At 43.4% G+C, this 16,538-nt stretch overlaps 1 protein-coding gene across 1 annotated transcript in view; it reads left to right on the forward strand.

The window, feature by feature from the left end:
* cfap54 (cilia and flagella associated 54) overlaps positions 1-15,325 on the forward strand; it is a 300,159-nt gene extending 284,834 nt beyond the window's left edge. Inside the window, exons 67-70 of the mRNA XM_078420057.1 lie at positions 5,630-5,736; positions 8,504-8,675; positions 11,848-11,922; positions 14,905-15,325. Of these exons, the coding sequence (XP_078276183.1) occupies positions 5,630-5,736; positions 8,504-8,675; positions 11,848-11,922; positions 14,905-15,030 (480 nt within the window). The 3' untranslated portion in view covers positions 15,031-15,325. The remainder of the gene's footprint in view (positions 1-5,629; positions 5,737-8,503; positions 8,676-11,847; positions 11,923-14,904) is intronic.
* Positions 15,326-16,538: the final 1,213 nt, after the last annotated feature.

Here is a 16,538-nt window from a genome sequence, read left to right on the forward strand (position 1 = left end):
TGGGCAGCAGGAATAATCTTGGTAATTCATTAAAGGGCAGCACAGTAGCTTAGTGGTAGAGTTGCTGCCTTACAATGCTTACTATGGGTACTGTCTATACGGAGTTTGGACGTTCTCCCCGTGACCACGTGCGCTTTCGCCAAGATAGACAATAGACAATAGGTGCAGGAGTAGGCCATTCGGCCCTTCGAGCCAGCACCACCATTCAATGTGATCATGGCTGATCATTCTCAATCAGTACCCCGTTCCTGCCTTCTCCCCATACCCCCCGACTCTGCTATCCTTAAGAGCTCTATCTAGCTCTCTCTTGAATGCATTCAGAGAATTGGCCTCCACTGCCTTCTGAGGCAGAGAATTCAACAGATTCACAATTCACTGACTGAAAACGTTTTTCCTCATCTCAGTTCTAAATGGCCTACCCCTTATTCTTAAACTGTGGCCCCTTGTTCTGGACTTCCCCAACATTGGGAACATGTTTCCTGCCTCTAACGTGTCCAACCCCTTAATAATCTTATACGTTTTGATAAGATCTCCTCTCATCCTTCTAAATTCCAGTGTATACAAGCCTAGTCGCTCCAGTCTTTCAACATATGACAGTCCCGCCATTCCAGGAATTAACCTAGTAAACCTACGCTGCACGCCCTCAATAGCAAGAATACCCTTCCTCAAATTTGGAGACGAAAACTGCACACAGTACTCCAGGTGCGGTCTCACTAGGTCCCTGTACAACTGCAGAAGGACCTCTTTGCTCCTATACTCAACTCCTCTTGTAATGAAGGCCAACATTCCATTGGCTTTCTTCACTGCATGCTGTACCTGCATGCTTCCTTTCAGTGACTGATACACTAGGGCACCCAGATCTCGTTGTACGTCCCCTTTTCCAAACTTGACACCATTCAGATAATACTCTGCCTTCCCATTCTTACCACCAAAGTGGATAACCTCACACTTATCCACATTAAACTGCATCTGCCATGCATCCGCCCACTCACCCAACCTGTCCAAGTCACCCTGTAACGTCATAGAATCTTCCTCACAGTTCACACTACCACCCAGCTTTGTATCATCTGCAAATTTGCTAATGGTACTTTTAGTCCCTTCATCCAAGTCATTAATGTATATTGTAAATAGCTGCGGTTCCAGCACCGAGCCTTGTGGTACCCCACTAGTTATTGCCTGCCATTCTGAAAGGGACTCATTTATCCCCACACTTTGCTTTCTGTCTGTCAACCAATTTTCTAACCATGTCAGTACCCTACCTCCAATACCATGTGCTCTAATTTTGCCAACTAATCTCCTATGTGGAACCTTGTCAAAGGCTTTCTGAAAGTTAAGGTATACCACATCCACCAGCTCTCCCCTGACAATTTTCCTAGTTACATCCTCAAAGAATTCCAGAAGATTAGTCAAGCATGATTTCCCCTTCGTAAGCCCATGCTGACTCGGAACAATCCTGTTACTACTATCCAAATGCTCCGCAATTTCGTCTTTTATAATTGACTCCAGCATCTTAGGCCCTGGGGATTTATCAGCCTTCAGTCCAATCAGTCTACCCAACACCATTTCCTGCCTAATGTGAATTTCCTTCAGTTCCTCCGTCACCCTAGGATCTCTGGCCTTGTTTGTATTTTCTTTAGTGAAGACAGATCCAAAGTACCAGTTCAACTCGTCTGCCATTTCCTTGTTCCCCGTAATAAATTCCCCTGCTTCTGTCTTCAAAGGACCCACATTTGCCTAAACTATTTTTTCCCTCTTCACATTCTGAAGAAGCTTTTACTATCCTCCTTTATATTATTGGCTAGCTTACCTTCGTACCTCATCTTTTCTCCCCGTATTGCCTTTTTAGTTATCTTCTGTTGCTCTTTAAAAGAGTCTCAATCCTTTGGCTTCCCGCTCTTCTTTGCTATGCTATATTTATTCTCTTTTATTTTTAGTTACCCTTGTCAGCCACGGGTGCCTCTTACTCCCCTTACAATCTTTCCTCCTTTTTGGGATGAATTGATCCTGCAGCTTCTGCATTATTCCCAGGAATATCTGCCATTGCTGTTCCACCGTCTTCCCTGCTAGGGTCTCCTTCCAGTCAAATCTTGCCAGCTCCTGCCTCATGCCTCTGTAATCCTCTTTGCTATACTGTAATACTGATACTTCCGATTGTCCCTTCTCCCTCTCAATTTGTAGATTAAAACATCATATTATGACCACTGCATCCTAATGGCTCTTTTACCTTGAGTTCCCTTATCAAATCAGGTTCATTACACAATACTAAATCCAGAATTGCCTTCTCCCTGGTAGGCTCCAGTACAAGCTGTTCTAAGAATCCATCTCGGAGACACTCCACAAACTCCCTTTCCTGGGGTCCATTACCAACCTGATTTTCCCAGTCTACCTGCATGTTGAAATCTCCCATAACCACCGTAGCATTACATTTTCGACATGCCAATTTTAGCTCTTGATTCAACTTGCACCCTATGTCGAGGCTGCTTTTTGGGGGCCTGTAGATAACTCCCATTGGGGTCTTTTTACCCTTACAATTCCTCATTTCTATCCATACTGATTCTACATCTCCTGATTCTATGTCACCCCTTGCAAGGGAGTGAATATCATTCCTTACCAACAGAGCAATCCCACCCCCTCTGCCCACCTGTCTGTCTTTTCGATAGGTCGTGTACCCCTGAATATTCAGTTCCCAGCCCTGGTCCTCTTGTAGCCATGTCTCTGTGATTCCCACAACATCATACTTGCCAATGTCTAACTGAGCCTCAAGCTCATCCACTTTATTTTTTATACTTCGCGCATTTAAATACAACACTTTAACTTCAGTATTCACCTCCCCTCTCACACCGGTCACAATTGGCCCTGACCGTACTCTCTTATCCCATCTAGAACTTTCCTTCCCATTTATTCGAGAGTCCTTTGCAATTTCTCCTGTATTCGCTTCCCCTTTAACTCCATCTTCATATTCCCAATTTGTCAACCCCTCCCTTCCCCCCCACTACTTAGTTTAAACCCACACGTGTAGCACTAGCAAACCTGCCTGCCAGAAAGTTGGTCCCCCTGCTGTTCAGGTGTAACCCGTCCCTTTTGTAAATTGTCCCTAGTGTGTGTAGGGCAGTGTTAATATGCGGGAATCGCTACTCGGTGGGCCGAAGGGTCTGTTTCAGCTCTGTATCTCGAAACTAAATTAAAGCGAACAAAGGGTGACGGAGGAACTGAAGGAAATCCACATTAGGCAGGAAATGGTGTTGGGTAGACTGATGGGACTGAAGGCTGATAAATCCCCAGGGCCTGATGGTCTGCATCCCAGGGTACTTAAGGAGGTGGCGCTAGAAATTGTGGATGCATTGGTGATCATTTTCCAATGTTCTATAGATTCAGGATCAGTTCCTGTGGATTGGCGGGTAGCTAATGTTGTCCCACTTTTTAAGAAAGGAGGGAGAGAGAAAACGGGAAATTATTGACCAGTTAGTCTGACATCAGTGGTGGGGAAGATGCTGGAGTCAATTATAAAAGACGAAATTGCGGAGCATTTGGATAGCAGTAACAGGATTGTTCCGAGTCAGCATGGATTTACGAAGGGGAAATCATGCTTGACTAATCTTCTGGAATTCTTTGAGGATGTAACCAGGAAAATTGACAGGGGAGAGCCGGTGGATGTGGTGTACCTTGACTTTCAGAAATCCTTTGACAAGGTTCCACATAGGAGATTAGTGGGCAAAATTAGAGCACATGGTATTGGAGGTAGGGTACTGACATGGATAAAAAAATTGGTTGACGGACAGAAAGCAAAGAGTGGGGATAAATGGGTCCCTTTCAGAATGGCAGGCAGTAACTAGTGGGGTACCGCAAGGCTCGGTGCTGGGACCGCAGCTATTTACAATATACATTAATGACTTGGATGAAGGGATTAAAAGTACCATTAGCAAATTTGCAGATGATACAAAGCTGGGTGGTAGTGTGAACTGTGAGGAAGATGCTATGAGGTTGCAGGGTGACTTGGACAGGTTGTGTGAGTGGGCGGATGCATGGCAGATGCAATTTAATGTGGATAAGTGTGAGGTTATCCACTTTGGTGGTTCGAATAGGAAGGCAGAGTATTATCTGAATGGTGTCAAGTTAGGAACAGGGGATGTACAACGCGATCTGGGTGTCCTAGTGCATCAGTCACTGAAAGGAAGCATGCAGGTACAGCAGGCAGTGAAGAAAGCCAATGGAATGTTGGCCTTCATAACAAGAGGAGTTGAGTATAGGAGCAAAGAGGTCCTTCTGCAGTTGTACAGGGCCCTAGTGTGACTGCACCTGGAGTACTGTGTGCAGTTTTGGTCTCCAAATTTGAGGAAGGATATTCTTGCTATTGAGGGCATGCAGCGTAGGTTTACTAGGTTAATTCCCGGAATGGCGGGACTATCATATGTTGAAAGACTGGAGCGACTAGGCTTGTATACACTGGAATTTAGAAGGATGAGAGGAGATCTTATCGAAACGTATAAGATTATTAAGGGGTTGGACACGTTAGAGGCAGGAAACATGTTCCCAATGTTGGGGGAGTCCAGAACAAGGGGCCACAGTTTAAGAATAAGGGGTAGGCCATTTAGAACTGAGATGAGGAATAACTTTTTCAGTCAGAGAGTTGTGAATCTGTTGAATTATCTGCCTCAGAAGGCAGTGGAGGCCAATTCTCTGAAAGCATTCAAGAGAGAGCTGGATAGAGCTCTTAAGGATAGCGGAGTCAGGGGGTATGGGGAGAAGGCAGGAACGGGGTACTGATTGAGAATGATCAGCCATGATCACATTGAATGGCGGTGCTGGCTCGAAGGGCCGAATGGCCTCCTCCTGCACCTATTGTCTATTGTCTATTGTTGTCTTTATCAAGTTGAAACTTTAACTTCAGGCATTATGCTGACTTAAATTAAAAGAAAATCCCTTTCAAGATATATGGAGAAATCCTTCCAAATGCTCCAGCGGTCTGAATGGCTAGTTGTACCAAGGTCAAGGTTTCAAGGTCAGTTTATTGTCACATGTACCAATTAAGGTACAATGAAATTCAGATTACCAAAAGATTATCATATCATATCATATCATATATATACAGCCGGAAACAGGCCTTTTCGGCCCTCCAAGTCCGTGCCGCCCAGTGGTCCCCGTACACTAACACTATCCTACACACACTAGGGACAATTTTTACATTTACCCAGCCAATTAACCTACATACCTGCACGTCTTTGGAGTAATATTGCAGTAATATACAAGGCCAAGGAGTAAACGGATATCATCAAATCTTGGTTGTTTGCTTGCGGTACTTAGGTTGGGAAATAGAGATTGTTTACTTGAGGTAGACACAAAAAGCTGGAGTAACTCTGCAGGCTAGGCAGTATCTCTGGAGAAAAGGAATAGATGATGCTTCGGATCAAGACTCTTAAGACTTCCTTTTCTCCAGGGATGCTGCCTGACCCGCTTAGTTACTCCAGCTTTTTGTGCCTATCTTCGTTGTATGCCTGCTGTTGCTTCATATACATTGTTTGCATGAGATAATTGGCTGAGAGAATGGAGATTTGCAGAGGAAAACAACCTTTAAAAGGGACATTTTAAATAACCGTAACCTAAAATTATGTGTTTTGTTTGCTTCTACTAGATCTTATTTTTTTACGCCTATAACGTAAAACCCATCACACTGATCAGTGTCAAGACCAGCACCTTGACTAATGCTTCCTGTGGCTGCAAGTGGATTTACTTAAAAAGGTATATCTATATATATTTTTGTCAAAATGTATAATCTTTATAAACTGAATGTGACTTTGTTTCTTGACTATCTCTGCAGAAGGATAATTATCTTAGGGAAGCAATGTTCATTAACCCAATGTTAATTTTGGCTTGTGATAGTATATTAAACTGAAAAACAGTTATCCGTAAATTATTAATTTCACACATGAGTGATCTTCACATTGGTATGTTAAATTGCAGAACTTTAGTCGTAGAGTTGCAGAGCATGGAAACAGGCCTGTGGACCCAACTCCTTGATGCTGATCAAGATGCCCATCCAAGTTACTCCCACTTGCCCGCGTTCAGCCCATATCCCTGTCAGGCACGGGTTACTGGTTGTAGATGATCAGCCATGATCACAATGAATGGCGATGCTGGCTCGAAGGGCCAAATGGCCTCCTCCTGCACCTATTTTCTATGTCTATGTCTATGTCAATGTCAACCTTTCACCAATGCAAATGTCTTTGAAATGTTGTTATTGTACCTGCCTCAACTACTTTCTCTATTTTCTGTTTCACCTTATTTGTGAAGAAGATGCCCCTCAGTTGCCTTTTAAATCCTTTGCCTCTCACCTAAAACATCGGCCCTAAAGTTTTTAACTTCCCTTCCCTATGCACCTTGTGCTTTTATATACGTCTATAAAGTACCCCCAGTCTCCTACTCTCCAAGGAAGAAAGGCTTAGCTTGCCCAACCTCTCCCTAGATCAGGTCCTTGAGTCTTGGCAACATCCTCTTTCCGGCTTAATGTCATCTTTCCAAAGCAGGATGATTGCTATAGTAGGTCAGCACAGTGCTGGAGCTGGTAGAGCTACTGTCTCAACGCCGGAGACCCAGGTTCAATCCTAACCCTTGGTGCTGTCTGCATGGAGTTTGCACGTTCTTCCTGTGACCACGTGGGATTCCCCCGGGCACTTTGGTTTCCTCCCACATCCCAAAGACAAGTGGGTTTGTAGGTTAATTAGCCTCTATAAATTGCGCTCAGTGTGTAGGGAGTAACTCAGCGGGTCAGACAGCATCTCTGGAGAAAAGGAAGAGGTGATGTTTCAGGTCAAGGCACTTCTGCAGACTGAGAGGGAAACAAGATATATAGATGGTGATACAGAGAGATATAGAACAAATGAATGAAAGATTTGCAAAAAAGTAACGATGATAAAGGAAACAGGCCATTGTTAGTGTTGGGCTAGGTGAAAACGAGTTACGGACAATGAGACTCAACAGGACGACAGTGAAACTAGTACGAAGACCTGGGTGGGGGAGGGACGGACAGAGAGGGGATGCAAGGGTTACTTGAAGTTAGAGAAATCAATATCATAACGCTGAGTTGTAAGCTGCCCAAGTGAAATATGAGGTACTGTTCAGCACCTTCAGAGGACCAGCACCTCATAACAGCGGTATGAATATTTATTTCTCTAACTTTGGAAAAGGAAAGAGGTGAGCCAAAGCCTGAGAGATAATAGGGCGACACAGACAAGGCTTTTTTTAACAGGCAGATGATTGGAACAAAGGCCAGAGATAGGAACACAGGTTTAGAGTCGCTGATGGAGAGAGAGAGGGAAAGCAAGGGTTACTTGAAGTTAGAGAATTCAATATGCGTACCGTTAGGTTGTAAGCTGCCCAAGTGAAAGTGAGTTCAGAGACAGAGACTTCCTGGAAGTAGAAAATACCATACAAGTGAGAAGATGTGGGTACCGAGTATATAGATGAGTTATAGCCATCTCAGAAAGAGAGGCTTCCTGAAATTAGAAAGTAAAGCCTGGGATGTGACAGGCAGTTGGAACTATTAATAGGGACTGGTCTGCCTTCAGTCAGAGGGCAGTATAAAGGATTTGCTTGGGTCGGGATTGTGGGACAGAGGTAGGATAGATGCTTTCACTGCTTTCTGAAAAATGGAATCAATTCTGATATCATTCCAAAATGTCATGCAGCAATTTTATTTTACAAATCCATCACTGGCAGGGACTAATGAACTTTCCAAAGTAATCCAAACAAATATTTTTGCTGCAATTTTTGCAATGATGCTAACATTGGATCTCCACTATCATGTTCATAAGTTATAGGAGCAGAATTAGTCCATTTGGCCCATCAAATCTACTCTGCCTTTCAATCATGGCTGATCTATTTCTCCTTCCTAACCCTATTCTCCTGCCTTCTCCCCATAACCCTCGACACCCGTACAAATCAAGAATCGATCTATCTCTGCCTTAAAAATATCAATCGAATCCAAATATGCTATCAATCAATGTTGAATGGAGAGACAATATTTTTCAATAACTTCTTCACTTTAATTTTTTTTAATTGATTAATTAATTAAATTGTTGAAAACATTAGCGATGCAGTGATGCTGGTTTCCGACGGGCACGGTGATGGACGCACCACACATCTCTGTCCTCCATACAGCTGGCAAGCTCCTCTTTGTCTCTACGTATGCGTCTTCCATCAACGCCTTCAGCATCGTCTTGTTTGGTCGTCCAGGGTTTGCAAGTGTAACTTCTTTACACTTGGGGGTAAAAAAAGTCCTGCAGTTCAAGCAGTTCAAGCAGCATCTCTGGAGAACATGGATAGATGACATTTTGGGTCAGGACCCTTCTTCAGACAATCTCCATTCTTGACAGTTTGTTGCTGCTGGGGATAGGAAAGGGCTTAAGATGGAGTGTAGGGATGAATCGATAGGTTTCCACAGTTAGGAATTTCCATGGTCTTGTATTCCAATGAACACTGATTTTATAACGTTTCTCCAATACTCCAGACTAATTTTCTTGCGCAAGAAACTGTCTGCATTGATACTAAAGGTTGAGATGTACTTGCAACCGGAAATTTCAAGATCTGCTTCAAGTCAACGCAGTTTTGACAAACTAAGGCAAAGGTACACTCGAACAGACTCTGCAATGAATATCAGAAAACTATCGACACAAACAGAAGTACGTTGAAACAGACATGATTATACCAGTTCTTATTCTTAATTTGTATTCATTTTTTGGAAGCACTCCTGTTCTCATTAAGTGAATATTCTTATATAATATTCATCAATTCTGAGATTACAAATGTTGTGCTCTTTATTATAGGGGTTGTTATCCTTCCGTGAGGGATATCCTCCATTGAACAAGCACATTGCATTGGATGTATCTGTTCAGTAATACTGGATGTGGGTACAAACATAACTAGCATCTACCATACAAATGCAAGCAATGACTTTATTTCCCCTCGTGTTTAATGACAAAGTACAACAGCAGAATAATTGGTTTTGTCGGGAAAATGACAGTCCAAACTTAAAGGACCACTTTTAGAAAAGTCAGATCTGCATCTGCAAACATAGTTGCAGATTGGTTGAAAGGGTTGACCAGATGGGTCAAAATTCAGTCCATGAGGACCCCTTTTAAACACAGCTGATAAACAACTTGATCAAGGTATGCAGCAAGCAACTATTAACGGCCATTCACACAAAATATAAAGTGGAAAGGTAGTAAAGATCAGATATTGCATGAACTTCAAATCTACTCTGCCTTTCAATCATGGCTGATCTATTTCTCCTTCCTAACCCCATTCTCCTGCCTTCTCCCCATAACCCTCGACACCCGTACAAATCACGAATCGATCTATCTCTGCCTTAAAAATATCAATCAAATCCATATTGCATTTGAAGTTCATTAGTCCCTATGACTCCTTCATAGTCTTCTTCCTCACACAGCCTCCAGATCGAGGATCACTTTCTTCCACTCTGGTTTTGTTGGATCCAAGGTGGTTAATGAAGCCAATGTGGGAACCATAGACTCATCTGCAGCTGGGGCAGTGGGTACCTGATGGGGTGGGTTGGTGAGGTGCTGCCACTTAGGCAGGGCTTCTGTATGGATTGAAAATTCTCATTCACTATCATGTTTGTTCCTCTGAACAGTTATCATTCAAAGGTCCCCACACATCAGTGGGCATGTTGCCTTTTGTCAAAAGGCTTTGAGCATTTCCTTGAATCTTTTCTTCTATTTGATAATCTTTTCACATGACAGAGGCCTGAACAGAATGTCTAGTTGGTGAACATGTGTACGCATGGGAACAATATGCCTGACCAAGGTAGTCAACCGTATCACAAAGGCCTCATTGCTGGAATTGTTCTGGGAAAGAAGACTAATGTTGGTGTGTTTATGCCTTGGCGAATTTAGAAGTTTTTACAGAGATAGCTTTGAGGTGACTGCTGCAGGTTGCCCAAGAGCGGGAAGCATTTAGAAGAGCAGGGATCATTGTTATCCAGAAGACCGTGCATGTTGTGCTAGATCTAGTCTCACAATCTGCAAATATTTTCTCTCAATGAGCAAATTATTGCGGTAAAGAATAAAAATCATTAGAAAATACCTCACCCTACCTCCCTCAGCCCATTGAAGCCAGTCTACGAGATAACACAGGGCAAGAATTTCATAAAGAGAAGAAATGTGGAAAGAGCTGGAAAGAGTGCAGGGAAGATTTGTGGGGATGTCGCCTGCTTGAGGCCTGCTTTTGGGAGAGGTTGGGCCGGGTAGGTCTTTACTCCTTGGAGTGCAGAATAAAGGGGGTGATCTTATAGCAGTTTATGAGGTCAAGAGAGGAATAGATAGAGTATAGATACAAAATGCTGGAGTAACTCAGCGGGTCAGGCAGCATCTCTGGAGAGAAAGAATGGGCGACATTTCGGGTCGAGACCCTTCTTCAGACTGATAGAGTAGATGCACAGAGTCTTTAACCCAGAGAAGAGGAATCAAGAACCAGAGTCAGAGCCAGAGTCATCGGTTCAAGGTGAGCGGGGAAAGATTACACAGGAATCTGAGAAAAAGATTTTCAGAAATATCCTCAGATTTTCATCTGGAATGTTTTATGTTCAACCTCTCCCTGTAGCCAAGTCCTGCACTCATCACCTCTTTCACACCTCCTTGCCAGAAGTGCTGCCACATACTCTAATTCTTAACCCTACACAATTTGGTTATTCTGTTATTCCACTTTCATTTTCTTTGCACTACTTTCAGAATTCACTACAATTTTGCACTGTTTTGCTTTTGTCACTGTATTTATTGTTGTAATTATCAATAATAAAATATATACTGCTTACTTTCTGAGCTTCTTGGGAACAAGGAATTTCATTGAATGCTGGTGCATATGACAAGAAAGTAATCTGAAACAGAAAGTAATTAAAATTCAGTTTCGCAAAACAACACACAAGACATATATAAACATGACAGAGCGTCCTTCTTGGTCATAGAGTCATAGTCATAGAGTCATGCAGCATGGAAACAGGTCATTCAACCCAACTTACTCACACTGGCCAACATGTCCCATCTACACTAGTCCCACCTACCAGCGTTTGGCCCATATCCCTCTAAACCTGTCCTATCCATTTACCTGTCCAATTGTTTCTTAAACGTTGCAATGGTGTTCTAGCCAACAGGCACTTCCACTCATAAATTCGGATCATAAGTTCAAGGAGCAGAATTAGGCCATTTGGCCCATCAAGTCTACTTTGCTATTCAATCATGGCTGATCTATCTTTCCTTCTCAATCCCATTCTCCTGCCTTCTCCCCATAACCCCTGACACCCGCACTAATCAAGAATCTATCAATCTCCACCATAAAAATATTAATTGACGGCCTCCACGGCCATCTGTGGCAACGAATTCCACAGATTCACCACTCTCAGACTAAAGAAATTCCGCTTCATCTTTCTAAAGATGCATCCTTTTATTCTGAGGCTATGGCCTCTGGTTCGAAACTCTCCCACTGGTGGAAACATCCTCTCCACATCCACTCTATCCAGATTCATGAGAGATAGGTATAACAATACAGAATTTAGAACCAATAGAAAAGCAATTAAATCAATAGATTATAATTTCAGCATTATGTATCCACAGTGTCACTTCATGGTGTAATTCTTTATCAGTCATTAATACAATCATGTAAAGGGCTCTTTTTTAACATTCTTCTTGTTCACAGTCACATAGATTTTAGACATATAAAAATTTGTCCTTCCATTGAGTGCACTATTGCTAGTAAATTACGTTATTAGTTTGTTATTATGTTTTAGCCTATAACATTCTTTATACAACCAATTTTCAAATATTCTAATCCATTTTATAGGAGATGGCGATAAGCTTATGCAGAGAAATAAAGGAAATGTTTCTTCCTGGATCATTCATCAAGCCAGAAACAGAGGTATTTGTATTTTTGTTTCCTTCCTTGTGGTCATCTTGACAATGGTTATCTTTACACCATGAATCACCAGCTATCCTGCTACTCCAATGAGTTCATCGAATGTGAATCCTATGAGTCACAAATGACTCGGTCCCATCCTGAGATTATTGAATCATCTGACTTTACAGCTGGAGTTGATTTAGTTTAGTTTAGAGATACAGTGCCGAAAGGCCCTTTGGCCAACCGAGTCCGCACCGACCAGCGATCCACACTAATGCTATCCTACACAAACTCAGGAGAATTTACAATTTTACCATGTCAATTAACCATCAAACCTGCACGTCTGGAGTGTGGGAGGAAACCGGAGCTCCCGGAGAAAACCCACGCAGGTCACGGAGAGAACGTACAAACTCCGTACCAACAGCACCTGTCGTCAGGATGGAACCCGGGTCTCTGGCGCTGTCAGGCAGCAACTCCACCACTGCACCACCGTGCAGCCCTTGATCTTGAGCTTCCGGAGAGCAAAGTCACCCAGAGTTCCCACCGCGCATAACTCCCCCATGATCCTCATTCTGCAGATTTGTTCCCAGTACATCCAAATCATCCCAAATCATTAACACATATCAAGAAATGCAGTTCTCACCCTGAGGGACTCCTTGAAAAAAATCTTAACCATCCTTTTCTGTTTTCTGTTACTGAAGCACTTTTCTGTCCAGACTGCTATCCGATTATTTTTTATTCCCTGACCTGCAGTCTTGATGACAAGCCTATAACCTGATGATTGGCTCTTGATCTAATGCCTTTTGCAAGTCAGCATTTACCATTGAGTAAAGGTTCCCTTGTTGATCTTGTTTGTTCCTGCACCAACAACTCTACAAGGTTATTAAGCAGAATGTACTTAATTTACTTTTTACAAATCCATTCTGGATTAGTCTAGTCGATTTGTCAGCCTGTTCATATTTAGCATTTGTGTAGGAAATCAAAGGTAGACACAAGATGCTGGAGTAACTCAGCGGGACAGGCAGTATCTCTGGTACTCTGGCGCCATCAGATTTGAGAGATTTTGGCCAGGGTCACTGTAGTTTCTTTCCTTTCCGCTCTCAACAACCTACAGTACATGCCATGTGGACCAGATGACTTGTTCACTTTATGAGCAGCTAGCTTTCCAGTCCCCCCGCTTTATCATGTTTTTAAAATCATGTCTAACTTCATTTTCCTCTGCTGAGACTCCAGCAGTTTCACCTTCCTAGGAGAAGGCTCATTTTGTACCTCAGCCTACATTCTGTACTTCTGTCCACTGATTCCCATTTCTCAAAGTTGCTGTGAGAAGCAGAAGTGATGTCAGGGGTAATGTCACTGGCCTGGGACGACAGCCATTAACAATGACTCTGCCTATGATTGGACAGACATGATGGACCAGAAATGGGACACGCTGGAAATTTAATTCTGACACAGGCTTCCGAGCAGAAACGTTGGATCTGTTTCTCTTTCCACAGTGTTGGCGCAGAGGTAGACTTGCTGCATTACAGCGCCGTAGACCCAGGTTCGTTCCTGACTACGGCTGCTGTCTGTACGTAGTTTGTACGTTCTCCCCGTACAAACCCGTTCTCCCCGTAAGAGGTTTTCACGGGGACCTCCGGTTTCCTCCCACACTCCAAAGTTTGTAGATTATTTGGCTTGGTCTAAGTGTAAATTGTCCCTAGTGTGCGTAGGAGAATGTTAATGTGTGGGGATCGCTGGTCGACGCAGACTCGGTGGGCCGAAGGGCCTGTTTCCGCACTGTACCTCTAAACTAAGCTAAAATACTCCCTGGCCCAAGTTTCCCAGCATGTTCTGTTTTAACTTCAGTATTCCATTGTTTCAAAATAGGAATGGAACCAGATAGGCACAGTGCCACCTGCTATGGCTGGATGATGGTGGAGAATCCTGTAGCCAACCAGGGAGAGAGAGGGAATGGGGAAAGATGATTAGCCATATGACATTCACAAAGGATGTGCCTTTGAGTAGAGCCGTCTTTGTATCATGGCCTGGCTGGAAAGCTATCTGGAGGGATTCAAGTAAGAAATTCTGGTTAAAATAAGGAGTAAATGAGCGAAGTGAACTCTTTAAAAATTGAAACCAAACCAGCCCAAAATCTTCATTCCTCACAGGAAGCTAACGTGCAACATGAATGTCTCTCTCACCTGCTCCTTCACCAGTAAGTGGGTCCCTGGTCAGTTTCAGGAAAGTGATTGAAGCAGTCTGCAGGGGAGGCTGCCCAGTCATTGCATCTGTGGGGAGGGGAAGCACCTGACCTTCTCTGGCTACATAGGAGAGTTTTAAAACATTCAAAACATTTCCGAGGGGCAGCTGGTGCTTTGCTGAGAAAGGAACGTAAGTGGCATTGTTGTTCAATTTTTGTGATGGAAGCTAGCTGTTTTCCATGGGCAAATAAATAAGTTGGGACAAAGGTGCAAGATGAAATCAGACAATACAGCCCTAAGAACAGCTAAGTATGAACATTTGCCTCATGTCTGCCATAACTTTGGCAGAGACTTTGGAGAAGTGGTGATGATGATTAGTTTTAGGGATTATATATATGCACCATGTCCTTGGAGGGTAGAGTTGCTGCCTCACAGCGCCAGAGACCTGGGTTCAATCCTGTCTCCGGGTGCTGTCTGTAGTGGGTTTCTACATTTTCCCCGTGACCTGCGTGGGTTTTCTCCAAGAGCTCAGGTTTCCTCCCACACTCCAATAACATACAGGTTTGCATGTTAAGTTTGCTTGGCTAAATTGTAAATTGCCCCACGTGTATGTAGGATAGTGCTAGTGTGAGGGGATTGTTACTGTAGACCAAATACTGTTAATTTTATAATGGAGAATCAGCAGCAAATTTATAATCGCTTTCTCATATTCTAGGAGCAAATTCCAAAGTAAGCTATTTCACAGAACCCAATTACATCAAATATTGTGATTATATTCACAATATTCACAATTGTGATTATATTATTTATTTCTCAATAGGTTCCCTTTGACATTACCATCGAGACCCTCAAGGAACTGGAAAAAGTATTTAATCCTGCCACAGGATATGTCCTGCACCAGGGCAGTCTGTTTAAGTGGTTGATTTCCTTCATCGACTCGAATTGAATTAACTGGCAGCCTCCCAGAAGATTGCCGTGCAGATTGTTTTCTTTTGATTTTATTCTTATACTTTTACATTGTATCCATAAATTAACAGAGGCCCCAAACTGAACATTCATCTGGAACTTTATTCACTTTATCACTTCAAACAGATGGATCTGTATTAAACCAAATTTTAATTTCAAACTCTTGAATAAATTCTTAAGTAAACTTCCAATCTATCCAATAATTTTAGTTTTTGGTCTCTATGTTTCAGTCCACCATACAATTTATAATCCACGTTTTCTTTGTATGAGAATCAAATGAGTATACAAGTTGATGACATATCATGATTAAAACAGCTGCATTATTCCATTGCTGTGTTGACTTTAATTACTTATTAGACCAAGTGGACCCGTTGGGCCCAAACCTCTCCCACATTGGTGCAGCACCCTCTCCTCTCCCTCCCCTCTCTCCCTCCCCCCTTTCCTCCCCTTCTCCCTCCCCCTCCCCTCCCCCTCCCTCTGCCCCCTTCCCCTCCCTCTGCCCCCCCCGCCCACTCCATCCCCCTCAACCCCCCTTATCCTCCTGAATTTGCAGCCATCTGAAAGGCAGCCACTTTCTAGAGGCTTCACTCAGGAGTGGGTCGCAGCTCCCCAGCTGTTCTCGCTCTCTTTGAAGGAGGCGCCACCCGGCCCAGCGGGTGGGCAAACACCGGGCCAACCCGTAATATGAGTGGGAGCATTTTCTCAGTCAGACTTTATCGACAGTTGGGGTGGGGGATCTGGGAGAGAGAGATCTGATGATGCTGCACAGACGGAACAGTTTAAAAACGACCTAATAAAACCCGCCCTTTGGCCACTCGGCAACCTGGGCTGATCTGATCTGACAGCCCTCTCACTAGCTCGCTGCGTGCCCGATCCCAATGCAGAACCTCCACAAAACCAAGAACTTCAGGTAAAACCTGCAAAAAGAGTCTCTGCTATGTGATCACCCAATTATCGCAACTAGGACGTCAACCTACGACCGCACCTACATCAACCTATGACCGCACAGGCGACCTACGTCCACCCGCGACAAGCTACGACCCTTGAAGACAACTAAAAACAATTCACGTCAAGAATGGTGAGCAAAATTAGAGCACATGGTATTGGGGATAGGGTGTTGTCATGGATAGAAAATTGGTTGGCAGACAGGAAGCAAAGAGTAGGAGTAAACGGGTCCTTTTCAGAATGGCAGGCAGTGGGACCGCAACTGTTTTCCATATATATTGATTTGGATGAGGGAATTAGAAGCAACACTAGCAAGTTTGCGGATGACACAAAGCTGGGTGGCAGAGTAAACTGTGAAGAGGATGTTAGGAGGTTGCAGGGTGACCTGGACAGGTTGAGTGAGTGGGCAGATGCATGGCAGATGCAGTATAATGTAGATAAATGTGAGGTTATCCACTTTGACAGCAAAAACAAGAGGCAGATTATCTCAATGGTGTCAGGTTAGGTAAGGGGGAAGTGCAGCAAGACCTGGGTGTCACTGAA

The sequence above is a fragment of the Rhinoraja longicauda genome, chromosome 23 (genome assembly GCF_053455715.1).
Source record: "Rhinoraja longicauda isolate Sanriku21f chromosome 23, sRhiLon1.1, whole genome shotgun sequence".
Taxonomy (NCBI): Eukaryota; Metazoa; Chordata; class Chondrichthyes; order Rajiformes; family Arhynchobatidae; genus Rhinoraja; species Rhinoraja longicauda.